At 45.5% G+C, this 22,310-nt stretch overlaps 2 protein-coding genes across 2 annotated transcripts in view; one reads left to right on the top strand and one right to left on the bottom strand.

Moving 5' to 3' along the window:
* immp2l (inner mitochondrial membrane peptidase subunit 2) overlaps positions 1–22,310 on the top strand; it is a 210,543-nt gene that overhangs the window by 137,520 nt on the left and 50,713 nt on the right. The gene's annotated exons all lie outside the window — the stretch shown is intronic.
* Positions 993–21,433, bottom strand: LOC102800106 (leucine-rich repeat neuronal protein 3-like). The gene is made up of 2 exons (XM_087844229.1): positions 21,184–21,433; positions 993–3,877 (listed from the first exon to the last, which is right to left on the bottom strand). Exon 2 carries the CDS (start codon positions 3,511–3,513, stop codon positions 1,426–1,428), a length of 2,088 nt encoding a protein of 695 aa, XP_087700355.1. The 5' UTR covers positions 3,514–3,877; positions 21,184–21,433; the 3' UTR covers positions 993–1,425.

The following is a 22,310-nucleotide window of genomic DNA, read 5'->3' as shown; positions in this document are numbered from 1 at the left end:
TTCCGAGCGCGCTGAGGAAACACTTACAAACCCAAACATCACTTCTGAAAGAAACTTGGCTCACTCTGAAGAGTGCTGGAGCTGAGCCAGAGGCAGGTGCACTGCGTGGACTTTGTGAGAATGCTTCAGAGGCAAACCGTAGTGAAGGTTGCTTATTGCAACCAAAAGTGTCATCGAACAGAAAGAGTAACTGTGCAGGTGTGCACGAAATTAAACTCGGCTTCATCTTGGAGCTTGTTGTGCAAACCCAGATCTGGTTTAAAGAGCACTGCCCGTCATCCCCTTCGTCCTTTTTAGGACTGAAACTACTTTACCCAGGGTGCCTGGTCTCACCCCTCCTCTGCAGTCAGCGTTGAGCACTTTACAAACGAGCCCGATAGTTGCTGAGCTGTTCCTGCGACGGCGGCGGTATCTCTCCAGGGTCGTGCCGGGAACGGGCCGGCTTGGGCGCCACGTTCTTGCTGACCTACTCACTACCTGCCTCTAATGGGTCATATTTTAGCTCCTGTGGCGGTGACAAATGGGTGCGCTCTAAAAGCCCTGTCCAAGGCGCTGAAACTCGGTTGATCTATGACTGAGTCCCGCTGATAAATGCCTCCTATCAGTTTGTGCATGACGCCGATTCATCACGGCGCCGAGGTTTGTTCTGGGAATCCATATTGGATTTTTAATGAAAGAGAATATAATGCAATTCAAAGTCAGTGGGTTTGCCAATGCCCTCGCACTTTACACACACAGTCATTAAGGTGCACACACACACATGCTTACACGCAAACAAACCATCTCTCTTGTCGTGCTGTTGAGATTGCATTGCATTTCCCTAACAGCGTTAAAGTGTCTGCCTTGAAGGGCGATCCCTGTAATTGTGTTTGTCTCCTGCAGACCTCACACACAAACCACACAAACGTCATCCACACAAAGTGGTGTTTGAATTATTTCAGCGCACACGTGGTGCATGTTTTTTGGTCTAAATTTCAAGAGAAAGATTGGAGTTATGACACTACACAGGTTTAATGAAAAATGTATTTCTTCATAAAATTGTTTACATTATAATCAGGTTTATTGTACACTAGGCTAACAAGTTTCTCTCTGCCATTATAAACTATCGTTGCTTAATGCAACACAGCAAAGAAAACGCTTTCTGCAGACGTCAAAGGTATTTAAGTCGATAAGAGTTCCTGTGCTGTGCTTTACTCTGGTTGCACTGCATGAATGACCAGTAGCCGTGTGGATTATAGTCGCGATATCTGCCTGATTAAGCTATAATGACACGATTTCAGATAGAAAATAGTTTTTAGCCAGTTACTCAGGAGTATGATTTATCCGCTGCTGAAGTCCGCTCGTGGAAGGAGGGTTCATAAACTGTCCAGTGTCCCTCACTCTCCTCGCTTAATCCCAAAGCGCTGTTACATACAAGGACGCGTCTTACACAGAGTCATCTGTTAAGTCTATTACAGTTGCCGTCACCTTGATCCCAGACGCACCAAACTCAAGGAAAGACGAGGAACGAATCAGCAGCGCTTCGGCTTGGTCGGCCATTAATTTCCCGTAAAACACCTGGCTGTGCAGAGACGTGTAGACGACAGAGCAAGCCACGGCGACCACGATAAAACACGCAGCACAAGCAGCCATCGCCACGCCGTCCCATTTGTGGGTCGTCTCCCTCGGGACCGCCGTCTCCTTTGTGGTCACGTTGACGCAGTCCCTGCTGTATCCAGGCTGCGCTGACACCACCTCGACACAAACCTGGTAGCGAGTGGACGGCTGCAGCTGCTTGATGTGATACTCTTTGACATCGGCAGGAAGCCTGGCTGTAAATGGCGTCAAGAGGTGGCGGCCGTCTGCTAAAATGGACCAGTTTAGCTGTGAAAGCAAAGAGCCTGTGCTTTCCCACGACACAATGACGGAATAAGACTGGACAGACATGATATATACATGTAGAAGTTGCTTCGAAGGCAGGGCAGTGTATCCGTTCACTGAAACGAGCACAGACTTTAGGTCTGCCCCGATGAGATTGTGGGCGACGCAGGTGTAAGAGCCGGCCTCCTGCTCCGTAGCATCGTAGATGTCGAAAGTTCCCTCTGGGTGCATGTAGTACTTATTGGAAATGCTGCCAGGTATGACCCTGACACCCGACGGTGTCACCCAGTAGATCTCGGGCTCTGGTTCTCCAAACGCCCGACAATGCAGCGACACTGAGCTCTCTTTGCTGATCTCGACTCGATCTGGGAGGCTCCCAGGTGAGATCAGGGGAAGGCAGATCTCCGTCATCTCCCTGAAGTGCACCTTTCGGACGTGCTGCCCTTGGTACTCTGGAGGTTCCACGCAGAACAGCGAGTCGGGCTCCATGAAGCGAATGGTGGTTCTGTTCGTGTTGACCCAGCGGATGACGCAGTCGCAGCGGATCGGGTTGCTGTGCAGGCTCACCTCTCGCAGGTTGGGCAGCGACTCCACGGTGCTGCGATGAAGGCCGCTCAGGGAGTTGCTGTTGAGCATCAGAGTCTCCAGTCTGGGGAGCTTGTGGAAGGCCCGAGGGTGGATGTAGGACAGCCGGGGATTGTTTGTGGCCTCGATTTTCGTCAGTTCTGGCAGGTTGTTCAAGGCGAAACTGTCGATGGAGACCAGCTGAGGCATGCTGTTGATGCCGAGCTCTTTGAGGTGCAGCATGTCCATAAAATCACCTCTCTGGATTCTCTCAATCGGATTCTTATTCAAATCCAGAAACTTCAGGTTCTGGACTCTTGTCAGAGCTGCTCGGGGTACTCGATTAAGCAGGTTGTCAAAAAACGAGATGCTCTCCAAGTTGTCGAGCCCGACCAGAGTGTCATCAGGAATTTCAGTCAAATTCATCCTGGCAAGCACAAGGCTTCGGAGGTTTGCCAAGGGCTTAAAGTTCATGTCTGACAGGTGAAGGATGGGATTTTCTCCCAGCATCAATATCTCCAGATTGGGGAGAGGCCTGAACCACTGGCTGTTGATGCTTGTCAGTCGATTGGAATTGAGATGGAGCCTCAGCAGCCTGCCCAGGCCCTGAAAAGCCCGGGAGCTAATGGAGAAAATCAGGTTGTGGTTGATGTAGAACTCCTGGAGGTTTGGGAGGGAAGCGAGGCAGCTGTCGGAAAGCTCCTGAACCCAGTTCTCCTCCATGTGGAGTGACAGCAGCTGGGGGAGAGACCCCAGACGAACATCGCTCACCGAGGAAATGTTATTCTGGGACAAGTCGATTTCAGTGATGTTGGCCAAGTAATCCAAACTTTTCTCCACATTAACGATGTTGTTCGTCTGCAGTAGCAGCACCTGCGTTTCTGAGGGGAGTCCCTGCGGTAGCGCCGACAGCCCCAAGTCATTACAGTCCACGGTGGTAGCCTCGGCGTAAATCGAGCTGGGAGAGAACCAGGGTCGTATCTCGCATCGACACAACGCGGGGCAACGAGCGGCCCCCTCGGAGGCCAGAACAAAAGCAGCGAGACACAGCTCAGCCAGCAAACAAGCCACGACTGCTGCCTCCTTCATCTTGGCCCCGTATTCCCTTCAGCCAGTAATTGGCCCTTATGGAGTCAGCTGTTAGCGGTGTTAACTTCACAAATAAGAGCTCATTTGTTACTCCAGCAAGACAGAGCGGATTTCTGCTGACGCCTGGTCCCCGAAGCTTTGGCCCCGTTGTCTTCCCACTCTTGGCAAAGAGAGGCAACCTTTCAGCTCGGTGTGTGCCAGGTTGTCTCGCACGCTGTGATGTGTCAAGGTCGACGCGTCCTTCAGGGAGCGGCGCTGAGAAGCAGAGGGGCGGTGGAGGAGTGCTGAGGCTCTGGCTGGGGACGAATCACTCTGCCTTCCATCATTATTATCCTCCGTCGCTGTCACTGGTGTCAGTTTCCATCTGGGGAGACGGGAGAGAAAGAGAGACCGATATAACACGCTGCTGTTTGGGAATGTTGAGAAACATTGCCTGGGATTATTACTTCAGAGTTACATCACAGTTTCTCTGTTAATGCAGTAACGTGGGTGTCTATTAGACGAACCCCAGCTTTCAATGAGGTGACCCGACCGCTGTTATTATGTGTATTTGAATGAGCACATTTCCACAGCTGAAGGGTGAAAAGCAGACAAGATGAAGTTTTTAATTTTCTGAGATGATGCTTAAAAATGTTAATTCAAGAGGCAAAACAAGTCCTCGCTTCTTTCCCCTGTGTTGTAATTAACAGATTCTCGCCGCCCCCTGAACCGCTCCTCTGCTGTGAACAATGCAGCTGCGCACACTTATCAAATCACCCACACACAAAAACACGACGCAGCTGATGCGCACAGGTGTTGTAGACCCACCGCAACTATCTGTCGTGCAAGCTTGCCGCAGGTCTTGTGCTGCGACTCCTGCGCCGCTTCCTGCCTAATTCATGAGACGCTGCATCAACGTTGTCGGTACAGGTGACAGGTCTGCGGCGAGCTTTGCCTACGTCGACTGCACGTATTGATGTTTTGATTAATTTGTGACCTTGAGTGCAGAAGCCACAGTTGAGTGTACAACAGTAGATGAAGCTGTCAGTGCGAGCTCGAGCAGCCGGCTGCTGATGAGGACGAGCTGTGGCACTTCATGCATATATTAGCTTGTTTGTGGCGCTCTGTGCGTTCAGGTTTGCAGAACTGAGCGTTGCTCTGTCACTTATTCTCGTTCCTTGTTTCTTTATCGTGTGCTCTTTTAAAAACCTTAAGTACTGTTCTGCACGATGGCTTTGATGTCTCCTAAAAATCACGTTTCTAAACTAAACACTAAATTCTGTTACATCTGCATGTCTGGGGCTGATGTTAACAGTCCACTCCACATCTCTATTGTTCCCTGATTGCACCGTATTTGAATTACTGTGCAGAGGTGTGGGGCAATACAAATGTTCGCTATCATCAATCTTTATATTACAAAAAAGGGCCATAAGGATAATCCATAAAACTGGTTACAGAGATCATACAAATCCACTATTCCTAAAATCAAAAATTCTAAAATTCACAGATCTGGTTCATTTTCTCATTTCATGCACAAATTATATATAAAGCAATAAATAACCTGCTTTCTGACAATATTCTAAAAATGTTTTCTAAAAGGGAACGGGGATACAATCTGAGGGGGGAATTAAATTTAAAACATCCTCGTATCCGTACAACATTAAAAGGTTTTTGCATCTCTGTGTGTGGAGTGAAGCTGTGCAACAGACTAAGTAAAGATATGAAGCAACGTCCGAGCATGGCACAGTTTAAAAAGCGGTTTAAGGAGATGGTTTTTACAGGGTACAGGGACGAGGTAGAGATTTGATAGGGTGTTCCTGTCTAATATTTTCATGTGTGTGCGGGTGCACGGGTATGTTGGTATGGGTATATATATATATCTGTGGGCTGTGTATCCTTTGAGGTGTTAATGGGGTTATTGAAAATGTGTATATGTGTGTATGTGTATATACGTATGTATGGATAGATAGAAACATATATATATATATATGTGTGTGTGTGTGTGTGTGTGTGTGTATGTATATATATATATATATATATATATATATATAAATAAAGAATAATAAAAAAAAATAAAAAAATACACATGACATATAATGTAATTGCAAGGAGGTATTTCTGTAGTCTATTGATTACTAGATAGTGGAAAAGGGGTGGGATTAAATAAGCTTATGCTTCTTCCTGCTCCTTTTTGAACATGAAAGTTATTTGTAGTTGTGGTTGCTCGTTTTCTTTTTGTTTTGCTTTGTTTATTTGTCTCTTTTAATTCTATGTTGTTGTACTTTTTTAACATGTTCAAAATAAAGATAAAAAAACCCATACACCCGTTTTTATTGGAATTATTGGGTTTTTTAAAAATAAATTCCCAAATCCAAAAAGCTGCAAAAACAGAGTCATGGTCAAAAAGTTTCCATCTACATCCTGTCAGATGGCTCCGCCCCTCCCTGAGCCTGGTGCTGCCCGAGGTTTCATCCTGTTAAAAGAGAGTTTTTCTGTTCCACTGTCGCCAAAGTGCTTGTTCACTGGGGGTCGTTGGCTTGGATTGATTGTTGGGATTTTGGTGCTTTATCAATAAAATTGAATTGAGCTGAATTGAAATGGTGTTATTACCAACAGGTGAATATTTTAACTGACTTTTTTTTAATTGAATGTTTTCCAAAATTGCAAACTCTAGTGGGAGGCAACCAAAAGACCAGATGTAGAGCAGGTCAAATTAATAGGTACATATTTTATGGTAATGTTATTTTAGTCATAAACGACCACTTGCAGTACCTTCACAGCCCACACGGGGGCCTGCACTGGGAGCCGGTGACGTAGAGGCGTCAGGGCTAAACGCTGACATAATCGTATCGAAGTTACTTTGTTTGAAAACAAAAGTTAAGTTAAACTCAAAGCTCCCTGAGGTGAAATCATGTACTTCAGCTCAGCGGGAGAAGGCAGTGGTGCAGACTGTTTATGTTGTAAGAAATGAATGAAAACTAATCTGAAAATTCAAATCATGACTTTAATAATCCTGAATGTTACTGACAGATGAAGCAGGAAAATGTTCCCGTGCAGTCATCAGGGTGGAGCTGCATCCGTCTGTGTGCAGCAGCTCGCTCGGATGGATGTGCCGATCGAGCACGTTCATTCAGTGTGTAATCAGGCTGTATTGGACTCTTATATTTGTACCTTCTGCTTTACGAGGCTCACTTCAAACTGCAATCATTCCTCGCTCGTCTCCGTTTCGCTCATTAAAGCGCTCGCGGGCGTCCGCCCATACAGCGAGCTGCTGCGCTGTATCTAACCTTACAGGATTATGTAAATGCCTCTTCACAGACGTGGAAACAACAGCGTCGTGTATAGTGTTTAGGTAACGACAGAACCAAGCTCTCTGCTAATGAAGCGAGCGTGGTAGGAATGTTAAACGGACGGTTTAATAGTGGATGTTTTCTCTTTCGGTTGGAGAGCGCGCTCTCGGGAGACGCCGCCGTACGCTGATTTAATTTCTCCTGTTTACCTCGGCAGTGCTCACACACTCATTTCCCTCTTATTACTTAACTCTAAAAGCCTGCAGGGACTTCTTTCATTCCCCTCCCGCACAAACACAGTTACATCAAATCTAGATCAGAGCGGTGCCGCTTTTCATCATGTGACAGTTTAAACAGTTTTAGTTTTTATTGAAAGAGGAAGTGATGGAGATTCACTGTCCACCGCCAGGTGTGGCGACGGCTGCTTGATGTCAGCTCTGTATGCAGCGACGTGTTTAAGGCGTCACTAATTTCACTGCTGTTAAAGTGTGAAGGCCTGCTCACTTACACACTTGCACCAATCACTGTCCTTCTTGATCTGTGGGTTTATTGTTTCAGCCCCGCCCCCTTTGAAGCCAACTTGATTGGTTGTCTCAGTAACCATCTGAAGCCTCCAGAGACATTTTCAGTTTTCAGATTTAAAGTATGGACAAAGACTAAAACAGGATATTGTTTGTTTGCTTCACTTTGATTTGTTCACAGTAGAATTTCACAGTTTTATTCTTTCAAATCTATTTTTTCTCCACAGCTGGTGTTTGTGAAAGTTTAGTTTTGGCACGCGGTGATAATCTTAGAGACGCCCAATCACAGTTTTGGTATATTAATAAATGAAAACATCACTAAAATCTGTATTTTGATGCTGATTTTATTTGTAATTTCCAGGTAAATTTAGGGAAATGAATCGAACTTTTAGTGACTCACAGTCTCAATAAAACCATCGGTCTCATGAGCTATAGAGGTGGGAATCACCATACATCCCACGATACGATATTATCACAATACTTAACGCACGATACGATATTATCGCAATTTTTTAAAATATTTTGCGATATTCAGATTCTGTACATAAAGGTAAACTTTATCAATATTCATTTTATCTAATATCAAAGTCTCACACTCAGTCTTTCTCTCATTTCCGTTTTATTGTTGACAAACTGAACGGTTTGTATTACAGTCTAGTCCAACTTAACTGAATCAACCATCTGGTACAATTATAGCTATTCTGAACTATGCAGTTTATGAAAACTATGCAGCCCCTTCAGCAACTGAAGAATCTGAAAGTAAATTAAAACAAAATATAATTTTACATTAAATAAAAGTTTTAAACTTAATTAAAATAAAACATGTCTTAAATTAAAATAAGTAAACTGTCATGTTTATTGCTGCCAAAAACAAGTTAAACACATTTGGACAGTGAAGGAATGTCAGGATTCTTGCTCAGAAAAAGGATCAACATGCTCTGAAGTCAGAGCACAAAAACCTTTTTGTAACAAAATATCGATTTCTGCTGTCCCTGTATCCATACATTATTAGCAAACAAAATATCACCATGCTACACAGTATCCATTTTTTCCCCCACCCCTAATGAGCTAAGACTGCTACTAAATTAACAATATTTCCTCTGCATTTCTGTTTTATTTTAGTTTTCCAAATTCCCCAAATCATTTGTTAACCACAGTAACCTTGGAAAGAGAAACCATGTCCGGGGACACGATTGTTATTTAGGTCAGTTTCATAATAGTTTGATATTGTTGTTACTAATCATACGTGCCATATAAACTCAGAGGTTCACCTTTGTGAGATACTTGTTTTTAATATTCGACGTCTTTGGTAAATAAAGGAAATTCTTCCTTTGAATTCTGGAATAAAGAATCTTTTTGTGGACGAGTGTGACTGCTGTATTCATAAATCCAGTCACCTGTAGCTCTACACAGTTAATGGCACGACGAATGTTTCTCGTCCCGGGTTGAATCTTTCATTAAAGAGGAGTTTTCTGCTTCGACGATGTTTAGCTGACGTGTAGGATCACTGCCCGCTGCACAGAAATGTCACAACCTCAGAAATTAGAGATTGTACTCTCCGCATTATTTTTCTTTGCCGGGAATCGAAGCGATTGCTGCTGAGCGCACGGCGCGATCCGGCTGCAGGACCTATCCCGGCTCCCTCTTTGCCAGGGCAGCACTTAGGGAGAAAGACCCTCCCACTGTTGATAAAAGTATTTAGTAATGCATTATACAACCTGCATACAGACGTGGGAGCTGCTCTGTTTAACCCGGTGGGACTGCAGGCCTGGCCACTTTTTTTAAGTGCTGAGTATTGACATTTGGCGAATGGATTAAAGCAGCGCGAATGTGAAATATTTATGCATTTCTTATACAGCGGGGGGAGAAGCCAGGGGCCACAGCTCTTAGGGCTCCTCCGTCCTAATGTGGCAGTCGTTTCATAAAGTGGTCCCAGTTCCCCATGTTTTATTCAGGACTCGCTGATACACGGCTATACGCAGCTATACGCAGCTCGCTGCTAACCTCTGAGCTGCTGTTCCTGGAAATGTCTTAATTACATCTTTGGAGATAGATGAGAAAGCAAAAAACAAACTGACAGCCCGCTGATTACACTGAATTTGTTTCTGCTGTTGGAACCTGATCGTAGTGGTGATGGTGACAAACTGCTCACCCAGAGGTTGACGTGCAACTTCCTGGCAAGACGAACGCACAAGGTTGCCTGCTGAGAGGCAACCTGTCTGCAAACAATCTGCCACCGATTGCTGACAGTTTAGCTTAAATGTTGCAATCAGTCAGAAGATAGCAGCTTACCACCTGTTCCTGAACCTGGACCCAGTCGCTGAAGCATTAAGGCCATAATGTCTACTTTAAAGGGGTTCAATGCACACGGTTGTGTTGCAGCCTCCAGCCACTCTTTTTCCTCTGTGTAGCATAAACCAACCAACAAACGGCAGAAAATCAAACGTCTGAAAAAGTATTTAAGGTGGTGGATGAACCGCAACAAGATGAATAATACATTTTTGGAAATGTAACTCGTGCAAAGCTACTCTAGGAAAGTCCAAAAATAAGAAGAACAAAGCAACAGGTGGCGATATGATTCTAACCGTGTAGAGATTGGCCAATCAGAAGCCTAGGAGCCTGGGAGGGAAAGAGTAAACAAAGATGGCGCGTAGAATCAGTCTTTCTAAGTGGAGCGACAGTAACTTTTACGTGTGGACCACATGCACAGACAAGGCTGCGTTTTTGGACTTAGCGTGAAACAGACAGAAAAGGAGCTCTTCATCATCTAATGATAGCTAACAGGTTATGCTGTTGTTGCCATGCAGATATTTCGGGATATTAGATTTCTGTTACTGCTGCAACAGTAAATTCTTACTGCTCAGGATCTGCAGACACTTCCTCGCAGTGAAACAGACATGTGAACGATGCATGAAGCTGCGTCACAGCATCGGTTATCACAAACGCCTGATTGCAGTTGTTGCTGCCAGCAGCGGCACATCCAGTTTTTAGGTTTAGGGAGCCGTTGCTTTTGCACGGTCACGATGGCCGCCTCGCTGATGAGAACGTGAAGCGTGGACATCTGAACATAAATATGACAAATGTGAACAGAGTGGAGCGAGCAGTGAGAATAAATAGGACAAATGAACAAGCGCCGACTCGTTCTTCGAATAAAAGTTGCTGTGAAAGTGTCCAAAACACGAGGTGGACAATCAGATAAATGAGTCTGTGTTTGCAGAATAAACTGTTTGCATTCAAGTTTCTAATTAACGCTTTTATTCAGGGCACCGATGCACCCGGCCTTTCTTTTCTATAGATTGCACATAAATAACTCTCCTCCCTGCAGACAGATAATCACCGTCAGATTCTCTCTCATCTTTATTAGCTGCTGTGTTTTCAGTCAGCTGCTTTGTCTCCACTCTGCAGGCGTCTGTCCTTCAGACCCTGGGCTAACACAAATGCCTTTAAGCAAAATACTGAACACCCACCGGCTCTGTGTTTGCTGACCTCTGACCTCCCCGTGGGAGGGAGAAAACTACTGCAGTGTAAGAAAACCCCGTGAAATAAGCTCATCTGCTTTTTCCTTTCAAGGACATCTCATGCAGCAGACCTCGGTGGAAGCAGACGGCAACAGATTTATGATTTCTGCTGATTTATCACAGTTAATCGTCGTATTATCACAAACAGATTTCATGTTATACCCACTTCATAAATTGATAGCAGACTGCGTCTCATTGCCACTTTAACGGCATCTCCATGTGGCTCAGTGCGGGTGGTCGCAGACCCGGTCCTCGTCGAGTCAGCCATTTTTCAAATCAGACAAAGTAACAAGTGCTGATGTCACCTGGACCCACAACACCATCACCCCGGTAACGAAGGCCCAGCAGCTGCTGCACTTCCTCCGTCTCCTGAGGAAGAGTAACCTGGACCTGCCGCACTTCCTCCGTCTCCTGAGGAAGAGTAACCTGGACCTGCTACACTTCCTCCGTCTCCTGAGGAAGAGTAACCTGGACCAGGACCTGCTCCTGGCCTTCTACAGCTCCTCAGTGGAGAGCATGCTCTCCTCCTGCCTGGTGTTTGTACTCAGAGGTCACGACTGAGAGCAGGAAGGCTGCAGAGAGGGTCATTAACACCACCCAAAACACTGGCTGTGGCCCCCCTGGAGGCCATCACCACATCCTCCTGTCTCAGGTAAACCAGGGCCATGACAGGTGACCCCTCACACCCCGCCCACCAACTGTTTGAGCCACTGCCCTCTGGGGGGCGCATTTGTATTTGGGCCAAATACGATGAGTTTGATTTAGAGATGCAATGACTGCAACGCTGCAAAGGGACAGAAGGTGGAGCCTTCTCATTTTTTGTTGCGTTAGAGTGGAGAAGTTTACGCTGGTGGAGATTCTGCACATTTGATGAACTGTTGTATGAGACCTGACATGTTAGCTCGACGTTTAGGACTAAAGGACGACTCACAAACACACTCAGGGAACTCTGTGGGGTTCAAGCCGTCAACCCTCCTTTCACTGCCTGACACCAAAGCCAACGAGCCGGGGATGAACCTGCTGCATTTAGAGGCAAAAAACTAAAGACGACAAGTTCGTAAAGTTTCCTGAGAAACTTCAAGATGTACAGAGTGCAGCGAGAATTTCAGGGAGGGAAACGTCAATTTTGAGGACAGTTGATCCTGGATTTATGGATCTTTCAGGACTTCTGCTTAGTCCATAGTCAGTTGTGGTAGATTTGATCACAGCAGCAGAAACGATGTGGAAACGCTAACCAAGGAGAACCTCCAGGACTGTTTCCAGCCGAGGTCTCTGGAACGTTCTGCCAATGCACGCCATGACCACGACTATGCTGTTGGCATTTTCCTCCTTTAGACGATCTGTACCCGAAAACAAAACCAGGGGTTTCAAATCCTCAGAGCTAAAGAGGACCAAAGTTCATCCATGTCTCCACCGTCACAGCACTCACCTCGCCTGAGAGCCACCCCATTGTCATCCCAGGCAGGTGATTGGCTAATCGTCCTTTCCTCACCCTACTCTGTTTGCACTGTGAATCACTCAAAGGACTCGACTTTCAATAAATTTGAGAGGCGAGCTGTCCAGAGACACGTGACGAACGATTACAGCAGGAAAAGCTGTTTCTCGTGGCACCCGAGTTCACCTTTGAAGACGGATTTTGTTTCCGGGAAATAAAACGCTCCGTGCTTCGTGTAGTAAAAGCGATGTTTTTTTGCATTCCTGTGCTTTCTGCTGAGCGACTCCTGTTCTAATAAACCTTAAGATCGTTAATAATTGAACATTGATTTAAAAAGCTGCTGATCCTACTGCGTAATTACGGCTGCAATCTGGACGTATATCAAAGCAGCACACACTGTATACACGGGCGCACACAGACTCAGGTCGGTGTGTTGGATCTTTCATCTGTGCTGTTTGTTCGGGGATAGCTCTGTTTTTCTTGATCTTCCCTCTGCAAAGAAATCTCTGTTTGGTCTCCTCTGGTTCAGCAATTTCAGACATTAAATGGTGTTGACAGGAAGTGACTGGTCATATTCGGGCCCATCTGTTAAGTGATGGATTAACTGGTTTAGCTGGGAGGTGTGGAGCTGTTCTTTGTGGTTAGGATTCATTAGACCAACGTTGTGATGGCATAATGCTGTTTTTTAAGGCATTGTATATTTTTATTGTCCTGTTCCTTGAGACATTTTAAGCGCTGTTAATCAGCCAGATGGAGCTGTTGATGAACGGTAGCAGCACTGCTCTTGGCTTGCTTGTCTCCAGTACTACCTTATACACTCTGATAGGGTTTGCTGGTATTATCAACATGTTTTTAACCTAAAACCATCATCTTTTCTCAGATCTAACAAACAGCAAGCAAAAAAAGAAGCCTTTAAGTGCCAGAAAATGCAGTACCTCTAATGTCCACTAGAGGCTCCAACAGTGACAGTCCCCATAAACTCTGATGTCCAGCAGAAATAATCCTGTTTACAGCCACAGAGAGGCAAATGCTGCCATTAAGGCCTGAAGGCGTGTGAGAGCCATGTTTTACATACAAAGATAATAATAATGTCCTCATCAAAAGTCCTGAAGAGGAAGGTATTGTCAGCCAGCGACACAGGACAGTCTGGTGCATATTTATGAATTTCCAGCATCTAGGACAAAAAAGTTACTGGAAGGACATCATGACATCAGCCCTGCTTTGTGATCTGTGCTTTGAAGAAAGAAGGAAGGAAAGAAAGAAGGAAAGAAACTCCATCCAGCAGTGAGTGACCAATGGTGGAGCCAATAAAGGTGCTCTACTAATGCAATAAAAATAAAAACTTTAGCAAGAGAAGCTCTGAAATCCTTAAAACAACTGCATAAAAAGCTTGAGTGTGTACTTCTGCACACATTTAGGCTACGTTCACTCTGCAGGTCTTAATGCTCAATTCAGATTTTTTGATCAAATCCGATTTTTTTGTCTGCTCGTTCACACTACAAATAAAATGCGACAGCAAACGCGCTCTAGTGTGAACCCTCAAAGCGGCCACATGCGCAAAAGAAGACGCCACACACAACGCGCTCTGTTTAGACCCAGACCAACAGTATTGTTTGACTGATGGCCTTAATATAAAGACTTCGGACTTCACGTTTCCCAATTTTTGCTTTAAGTTATTTTGTTATTTACATAATAATGTAAATAACCTAATAATGATCCTTATTGCTGTTTTAGAGGAGCGCTGCTTCAAAGGATAGTTGCAGATTTCTGTCAGAATCTGCAGATTATACAAATAAAATGTTCACGTTTCTCCAACGTTGTTCCCAACAGTTTTACTGGATGACCAGGAAGCGTTCGCGATGTCTTCTCTGGCGCTGATAATTGGCGTCTGTCTTGTGTCAGTGACGTAAAAGACGGATTTAATGCGACTTGACCATCAAACAGCAGCTTTCTGAAACATCAGATATGTATCAGATACAGTACCACATACGAAAGTGACCCAGATCGGATTTGAAAATATCGGATTTGTGCCGTTCACACTGTCAAACCATGATCGGATATGCGCTTTTCGCCTGCAGTGTGAACGTAGCCTTAGTCTCTTGAGCTTCGTGGGTGTCTTAAAACAAAGTCTGAACGCCTGTATTCTGCTGCCTTAATGCACGGGACAGTCATTCAAACCATTATTAGGGTAAAGTGACACACACAGCGACGTCGCTTAGTGACGATGTTTTTTAGAAACCTTCATCTTTTGTTCTTTACCTGACATGAGTCAGCGCTGCGGTAATCCTGTGCAATTCACATTGATTTATATCAAATTAAGGACCTAACAGTGACAAAGGAACGTCCTCAAAAAGCAGCAGACTGTCAGAGTCCTGGACTTTTGGTTTTTTTGGGTTTGGGGATCATTTAGAGCCTTTCTGTTAATTATTGTCATGTTTCTGAGTTTATTTGGTTTATCCTCACAGCGGCTGCTTCCTGTGGTTTGTCTCTACTTTAACTTCTCGCTCTGACTGATTGGGTTAATTGTCTCCCCGTGTGTTTTGTGTTTTTTTCCCCGGAAGTAAAGCTGAGTTTGGAGTCCAAACGCCACCTGCCGCACAGCAATGTGATTCCCAAAGTTTAGTTTCTTACGTGGGAACAAGAGCGACTTGATTAGAGAAACAAAACTAAATGTCACTACATGATCCATTTTAATTATGCTTTTTGTCACTTCCATAAGCAGAAATGGTAACATTTGTTGCCCAGTTAAAAAATACGGTGAAATAAATTCACACTGAAAATTCCTTCAGTTGAATCCTTGGACTGTGTTTTTACAGACATGTTAGTGCACTGTCCTTCAGCTCCGGCTGCAGTGCTATTAATACTCCCACACGTGTTTTTCTCTTCTAAAGACTTATAAAAGTCCTCAAATCTGTACAGAAACGATGGAAAATTGCTTCTTCTGTGGGTTGTCTTGTTTTCCCAGAAGATTGAAACTCCCCCGTGCCTGTTCTTGTGCGTATGTTCAAATACAGCAAATTCTTAGTTGCATAAAACCTTTTTGTCGTAGGAAATGTGCAGTAGCACTCTTATTCTCTGCTATCCTAAAACCTTGATCGGTCCTGTAAGAGGATTTTGTAAAAGACTGAAAACTGAATTAAACTGAATTAAACTGAATGAAACTTCGTCGTCTGGATCAGAAGAATCGTTTTCGATCAGCGTGCAGCTTCGCTCCGATCGACCCGGCTCATTATCAGCAGCTCGGGTTAGCAGCAGACAGCGAGACAGTGTGTACCAGTTTCCTGTATTTCCTCTTTTTACTTTAATTGATTTCTCTGGGTGTTATTGGCACGAGACGGGGAAGACGATGTCGCCAAAACATCCAGATAAGATCCGAATTCCCGCATTAAATCCCCCGTTCCCTCCCTTCTTTCTCCCCTCCCTCCGTTTGCCATTGATTTACGATTAAACCCATCCCAAGCGAGGCTCGTCCGCCCATTTATCCGCTCCCCCTCCTCCTGCACACGCTCCTTGTTAGCATCACCAACATTAGAATTCTCACTTAGCCTCCACTCCCACGAGTCACACTTCTCTCTTTAATCAGCAGCCAGTCGTGCTGTTAATTACCCTCGCAGTCACATGCGTGTGGAGCACGTAAACACAGGCGGGTTAACAGCCTGACCTCTGTTTGTCAGCTGACGACGGTACACGTGTAAAGCTAACCATCTCCTGTGTGTTCAGTGCGGAGGAGGCGGCAGCAGATGGGTTTGTATATTGACTCTGACAGGTCGCTAGATACAAAGCTGATGGCGCTGCATTTCAGACTGTTTCATGTGTGGCTCGATGCTGGCGGATGGCGGGCAGGGCCGCAGGCTGAAGATTGAGCAAATACTAAAGCAGAATGTTGGCGAGCGGCGAGAAACTGTTGATTCTGCTGTTCTAATCGCCCTGCCGTGAACTTTAACCTCTGCCACGCTGACTGAGGCTTGTACACGCTCCTGGGTTTGTTGCACGGTCTGACTTTGGGGTACATTTGCTGGGACGTCCAGTCCCGGGAATACTGGTGTCTGTCTTCACGTGGGAATAATCTTTCCCGCTGGAATTGTTTGGATTCATATCGTTTTTTCAGTGTTTTAGGAATAAAATCAGTCAATAAATCAGGCAGTGAATGATAGATGTGCAAACCTCTCAGTCCAAACCTCCAGAACACAACCAGGAATAAAACTGGAAGCTATGGTTTTCTCCATTTGAACGAACGATGGATAAAGATGGATAAAGCCGGGTTCGAAATTCCTTTTGATTTGCAGTCAAAGGTTTTTACAGAAGGGCTTCTGGGTATTTTGATCATTTCATGAAATCCATGAAGTCCGATTCCTCCATACGTCTGTCTAAGTCCGGCTCGGAGCGATGTAGGAACAAACGTTCAAACCTCCAGAATGCCGACAGGAGGAAATCACGTGGACCTTATGGTTCACCTCCCCACGTTTCCGTCAAACATTTCACACGCTGATTCTTTTTATTATTTAATAAATCAGAAAATATTCTCAAGAAGACGTCGGACAATTTTCCTGTGTTTCAGGAATGAAACGCTCCGCAGATCTGTGTGATTTATGATTCCCTCGAGCCCGGAATAAAAGTGAAAAGTTTGGTGGGTGTCAGCGGTGCTGAAGTGGAGATTTGTGGCCTCTAACGTTATGGTTGTAAATTACAGACGTTTTTACTGCAAAACACATGTTAGTGGTGAAAATCCATCAACGAACATCAGCGTGAAACTTCCCCAGCTGATGCATAAAGACTGGTGTGTCTACATGTGCAGAAATACTCATTCTGTAACAGTGTGTGCTAATCTGGGTCATTAGTGAGCTATGAAGTTGCTTAATAATAATGAAGCCAGGAAATGATGTGTGCATGCTTTAACGTGTCTACCTGAGATTGGTTGCAAAGAGTAAAAGCTGTGCTTTTAGTGAGCTGGTTTCAGCAGAAAGGCACAACTTTTATTCCATTCCCAGTTTGCATCGCACTCTTTGGCTTCACATCTACTTGGCAAGTAATTTGTGTTCAGACAAGTCGGTGTCTTCAATGCAAAGTACTGGTAACCACGGCAATCTGCTAGAAACCAAAACAAGCACAACGAGGTTTTCTATGCAGCAACTGGTTTATCCAGCAACCAGTCGCCAACCAGTCAGGAAATAGACATTTTTACTTAACAACAGGAGGTTAGAGTTCTTCATATTGGTTCAAAAATAAAATAAAATTTTGTCACGAGTCTTTGACAACGATGGGCCTGAGGAGAATTCTGGAATATCAATTCAATTCAATTCAATTCAATTTTATTTATATAGCGCCAAATCACAACAAAAGTCGCCTCAAGGCGCTTCATAGATACAGAGAAAAACCCAACAATCATATGACCCCCTATGAGCAGCACTTTGGCGACAGTGGGAAGGAAAAACTCCCTTTTAACAGGAAGAAACCTCCGGCAGAACCAGGCTCAGGGAGGGGCGGGGCCATCTGCTGTGATTGGTTGGGGTGACCAGTTTGTATTCAGCGCAGTGAAGACAAAACAACTCTAAAGTTATTTTTTGGCATCTCGTCGTCGACGGGAGGCGATTACGTCCGTCGGAAACGTCTCCACCTCGTTGTGTTTTGTCTCGGTGTGAACACGTACGAGGAAACTCCACTTTATTGTCCGCTCTCAGCACCACAGTGTCTCCGTTTCTGTTCAGCTCAGCGCTTCATTTTTGAAACAACCTCCAAACAACGAGCCCGATTTCCAGCACGGGGAGAAGAATCAAGCAAACATGATTAGCGCTGATTTGTGTTGGGTGAGTTTTATTCCGCAGCAATATCCTGATGTATTAACCGATGCAGACGTGTTGATTTTCCTGGCGGCGCTGCGTACTGCACAAGTGGTTTAGTATAGATAGTATAAGAGGCCCAAATCCATTTATGAACACGGCCACGACGAGAGAGGGCCAAGAATACATCGTGATTCATGTGACAAATGAGTTTCTATCACCATTTGTTACAGACTGCATTTGTTTTTCGAGAAAAGTCCCCCTCAAGCATCGATCTGAGAAATGGAGTTTCCAAAAAATGATGAATCTCATACAAAGCAGAGCTGCAGCAAACGCTGCTCTCCTTCCACACCTGAGAAAGATGCTAATATCTGCCAGACACATTGAAATGCAAAGAAATGCATCGAAGAAAACAAGCAGCAGCTTAACTTTCAACTTTTTCTTCCAGCTGAATTTAATTCTGCCAAAAGCAAAAGAAGCAGCTGAGTGTAGCCGTGGCCCACTCAGACCTTTAATCACAGCTCTGATTAACACACCAAACTAAGATGAAGTGTTTTCTTCTCTGTGATTTATGTTGATTTTCACGTTAACAGCTTTCCTTCTGACACCAGCAGGAAGCTTTCATTTCAGTTCTGGGGCTTTATTTTATTTTTTATTATTATTTATTTTATTAGTTGTGATAATATAATATAATATAATATATAATATTATTATAGATAAGCAGAAAAGCAGAAAATATTTGATTTATCGACATATCGACACATGTAGTAACATGAGGGAGCACTAGTAGGCAGCAGACTCCACTTTGAGAATCACCTGAGAACCGGGATGTGGCCCACGGGTTTTAGACGTCTCACTGTCACCGTTTTAGCCGCGGCCATGTTGGCGTTTTAGAGCTCGCGGTGACCATATTTGGTATCATTTGGCTCAGATACCTGCTGAGTGCTAGAATCTCAAAACTGGAGCTCCGCCTCCCTGTATGGTCTGTTGCTACAGTAACCTCATAGCAGCCACATTATTGGTCACATAATGTCATTAAAAGGCTCCAACAGCACAAACGCGGTCGAGGCGTCCAGTTCAGGGGCTAGCCGAACCCTAGCAGCTAGCAGCTGTACACCTGTCAGCCAAAGAAGCCACGCCCCCCAGCGAGCTTTGACCAAATGTAGCCCGTTATCTGGACGTCCGTGCGGGACTTTCTCTTTATTTATTGATTTGAATAAAACACTAATAATAGAACGGTGACGTTCTCTTGCAGTAATGTGATTGGTTGTTGTCGCTGCTTTAGCCCCTGGTGGCCGTTAGCAGAACTGCAGTTTTTGGCACTTTTTAAATTTTGCTTCTTTTTGTTCTTTTTTCTGAATGAACACGGTCCTGCGGAGCTGGAGCCAAAGAACGGCATATTTCCAGCAAGCCAATCGGCAAAGTGGTGCAAATGTAGATAACGAGTGTTGGTATGTACGCCGTGTAACCGCTCACTGGAGTTGCACGGGTCGTTCAACCTGCAGGAAACTGAGTTGCTGTGTGACGGTTTCACGCTGTTCATTCCCACACGTGAAGTCTTAAATACGCATTTTAAGTACGTGCACGCCGTCCACTAGATGGAGCTCGATTTAAGCTGCAGCTCTGGATAAGTGAAAGCTTGGTGTCAGATGATGTTGCATCATTATTGTGAGCCGCTTTACTGGAAGGCTTTTTATTGTTTCTGTGAGATGATGAGTTCAGCACTTCGTAATTATCCTTTTGTTACTGGTTAGACTTAAGCGTATCTAAAGTAATAATTATGATTCCTAATGAGTCTGTGATTAATTTGCATGTTTGATGGACAAACTGAATGTTAATGCCTAAAATCCAGATTAACTGTCGGTGCTTTCAGAGAGGATGGGACTTTATCCCATCAGGAAAAGAGAGAACATGTAGTTTGTGCTGTGAGGTGAAGCTGGGGATTCCCGTAATGATATGAGTGCAATAAGTCCCCACAGAATAATTAACTTTGTGCTCAGAGTCAAATTGAGCTGCGTGGCTCCCTTAAAACATGTGATTGTGATAAATGGGTCCAAACGTGCTTGTGTTGGTCCTCCTCCTCCTCACACAGGTCTCCGGTTTAAAACACCCGCTGTCATTATTTAATTAGGAGGATTATTCCAAAGTGACTTAGCGCTGTTATTGTCAATTAAATAAAAATAATAGGCTATTTCGCTCATGCAGTCTAATCAGTCCAAATGTGCTGCGAACCCTCTGAGAAATCACGCCATGAAAATTGAGGATGAACGTTGACGTATCCGTCTTGGAGCTCCGGAGAGGGCTGCGTCTTTAAAGTGTCCACGGCCGGCGCTCCGAGGCGCTCCGAGCCTGACACTGCTGCATGTTGACGTGAGGAAACTGAGCTTCGGCGTACTTGACCCCTGTTTAGCCGGGCAGGGGGGAGAAGTGCTGATTTCAGTCTGAGCACTTAAAGACGCCGCCGTGCACTGCTGCTAATTTGAAGGAGGCTTAAATACAGCGGGGGTGAGGATGGAGGGAGGGAGGGAGGCAGAGAGGGGCTGAGGTTCTGGCGAATTAGGCAGGCGGTGGTGGAGATCGCCCCACAGCCAATCCTGTGACCCCTCTTTCTCTCCTGACTCACGTCGCCACACTGCACGCTGGCATCGGCCGCCAGTCCGAAGCCCGGGACGCTTTCGCCTCATTGGGAAGTGTCCCGGTGGCTCGGTTTCCTGAGGGGACGCTTTAGCTTTCGCGTGTTATCACGAGTCTTTCCTGCTTCTCGTCACTTTGAAAAGACAAAGCTCCCCCGCACCGCCCTTCCCTTTATCCAGGCTTGTTGCACACTCTGCCTTTCTCTGACTTCAGGGATGAACCTGTGGAGTGACACTGACAACACCGTGTCCCCTCACGCTCCACTGCAAGACACCAAAGTGACGAAACGCGAATAGCGACTAAAGTGACGAGGCGTCCTCGCACCTCTCCGGAACGAGAGAGAAAAAAATCCCCCAGCCCTGTTTTCTTATTCCCCTCAGCTGTCAGAACCGCAGGCTGAGTCGCCACAGCGCTCAAGGACTACCGCAGTCCTGACAACGCACACACACACACGCACAATCACACGAGTACACGGACACATTCCCCAAAAACCACACACAGCAATCAAACACTCACCAACAGAAAGTAGGAGCTGCATCCATCACATCCCGTGCACCGCGCAACAGCAGATGGACGGCAGGTATTCCTGGCATGGTTGCAGCGCCGCGGAGTGTGTGTGTGTGTCAGTGTGTGTGTGTGTGTTTTATTTAAGGCATGCAGTGCTGCATTTTAACATCCAGCAGAAGCAGCTATTTTCTTGTTTTCCTCGAGCATCTCCAAGAACAAACGTCTTCTCTCTTTGGCTCTCCACAGCGACAGAGATGTGGAGAGAGGAGGGAGGGGGGGCGAGCGAGAGACACTCACACACACAGAGAAAGAGAGAGAGAGAGAGAGAGATCAGGAATTAAATAGAGAGAGAGAGCGACAGAGAGACACTGAGAATGAGTGATCCTTCCTCTCCTCTGCTGTTGGAGAGGAGATCATCCATCACTCTATTACACACACACTCCATGAATGCACACACACACACACACACACACACACACACACCAGCTCCCCTGGGAACTGCCAATGAGTGTTCGCCTTTGAAGCTGTGGATGAATCTGATTGGTTTAGCAAGCTGCCTGTCAGTCATGATCCCCTGTATCCCCACGGCAACGGAGAGGAGGTGGTGATGGAAAGGGGGTTTGGGGTGGAGGGGGTGGGTAGGAGGAATTAGAGACAGAATCTGTGGGAGAGAGGGAGGGACGACAGGGTGAGCTGGTGAGGAGGAGAAAAAGATGGAAGATGATGAAGAGTAGAGACCAGAGGAGGAACAGGTGGAAGAACAGGCATGAAGGAGGAGGAAGGTGAAGCACCGTCAGCCTGCCTGGGAGGGGTCATAGTGCAAGTCAAGGTCCAACAGGCACAGGCGAGGGTAATTCACCGACTGTATATAAAAGATGGGCATTGCACCGAGTCTGAAGAGTTTAGCTTCTCTGGAAGTGCTTTACACCTGCATTCTTTCTTATGACCAGCAGGGGGCGACTCCTCCGATTGCACAAAGAAGTCTGACTGCATAAAAATCGAACCTCAGCTCAGTCGATCTGCGGCCTGATGATCTTATGGCCTCATTAAACATTTCAAGTCTTATTGAATACAACCTGTCCATCCATCTCAGGTGGAGCGGAAATGCCCAGACATCCCTCACAGTCACAACCAAG

This window comes from Neolamprologus brichardi, chromosome 7 (genome assembly GCF_056152115.1).
Source record: "Neolamprologus brichardi isolate AB-2024 chromosome 7, ASM5615211v1, whole genome shotgun sequence".
Classification (NCBI taxonomy): domain Eukaryota; kingdom Metazoa; phylum Chordata; class Actinopteri; order Cichliformes; family Cichlidae; genus Neolamprologus; species Neolamprologus brichardi.
Note: the sequence above shows the minus strand (reverse complement) of the source record. Positions and strands in the feature narration are given on the sequence as shown.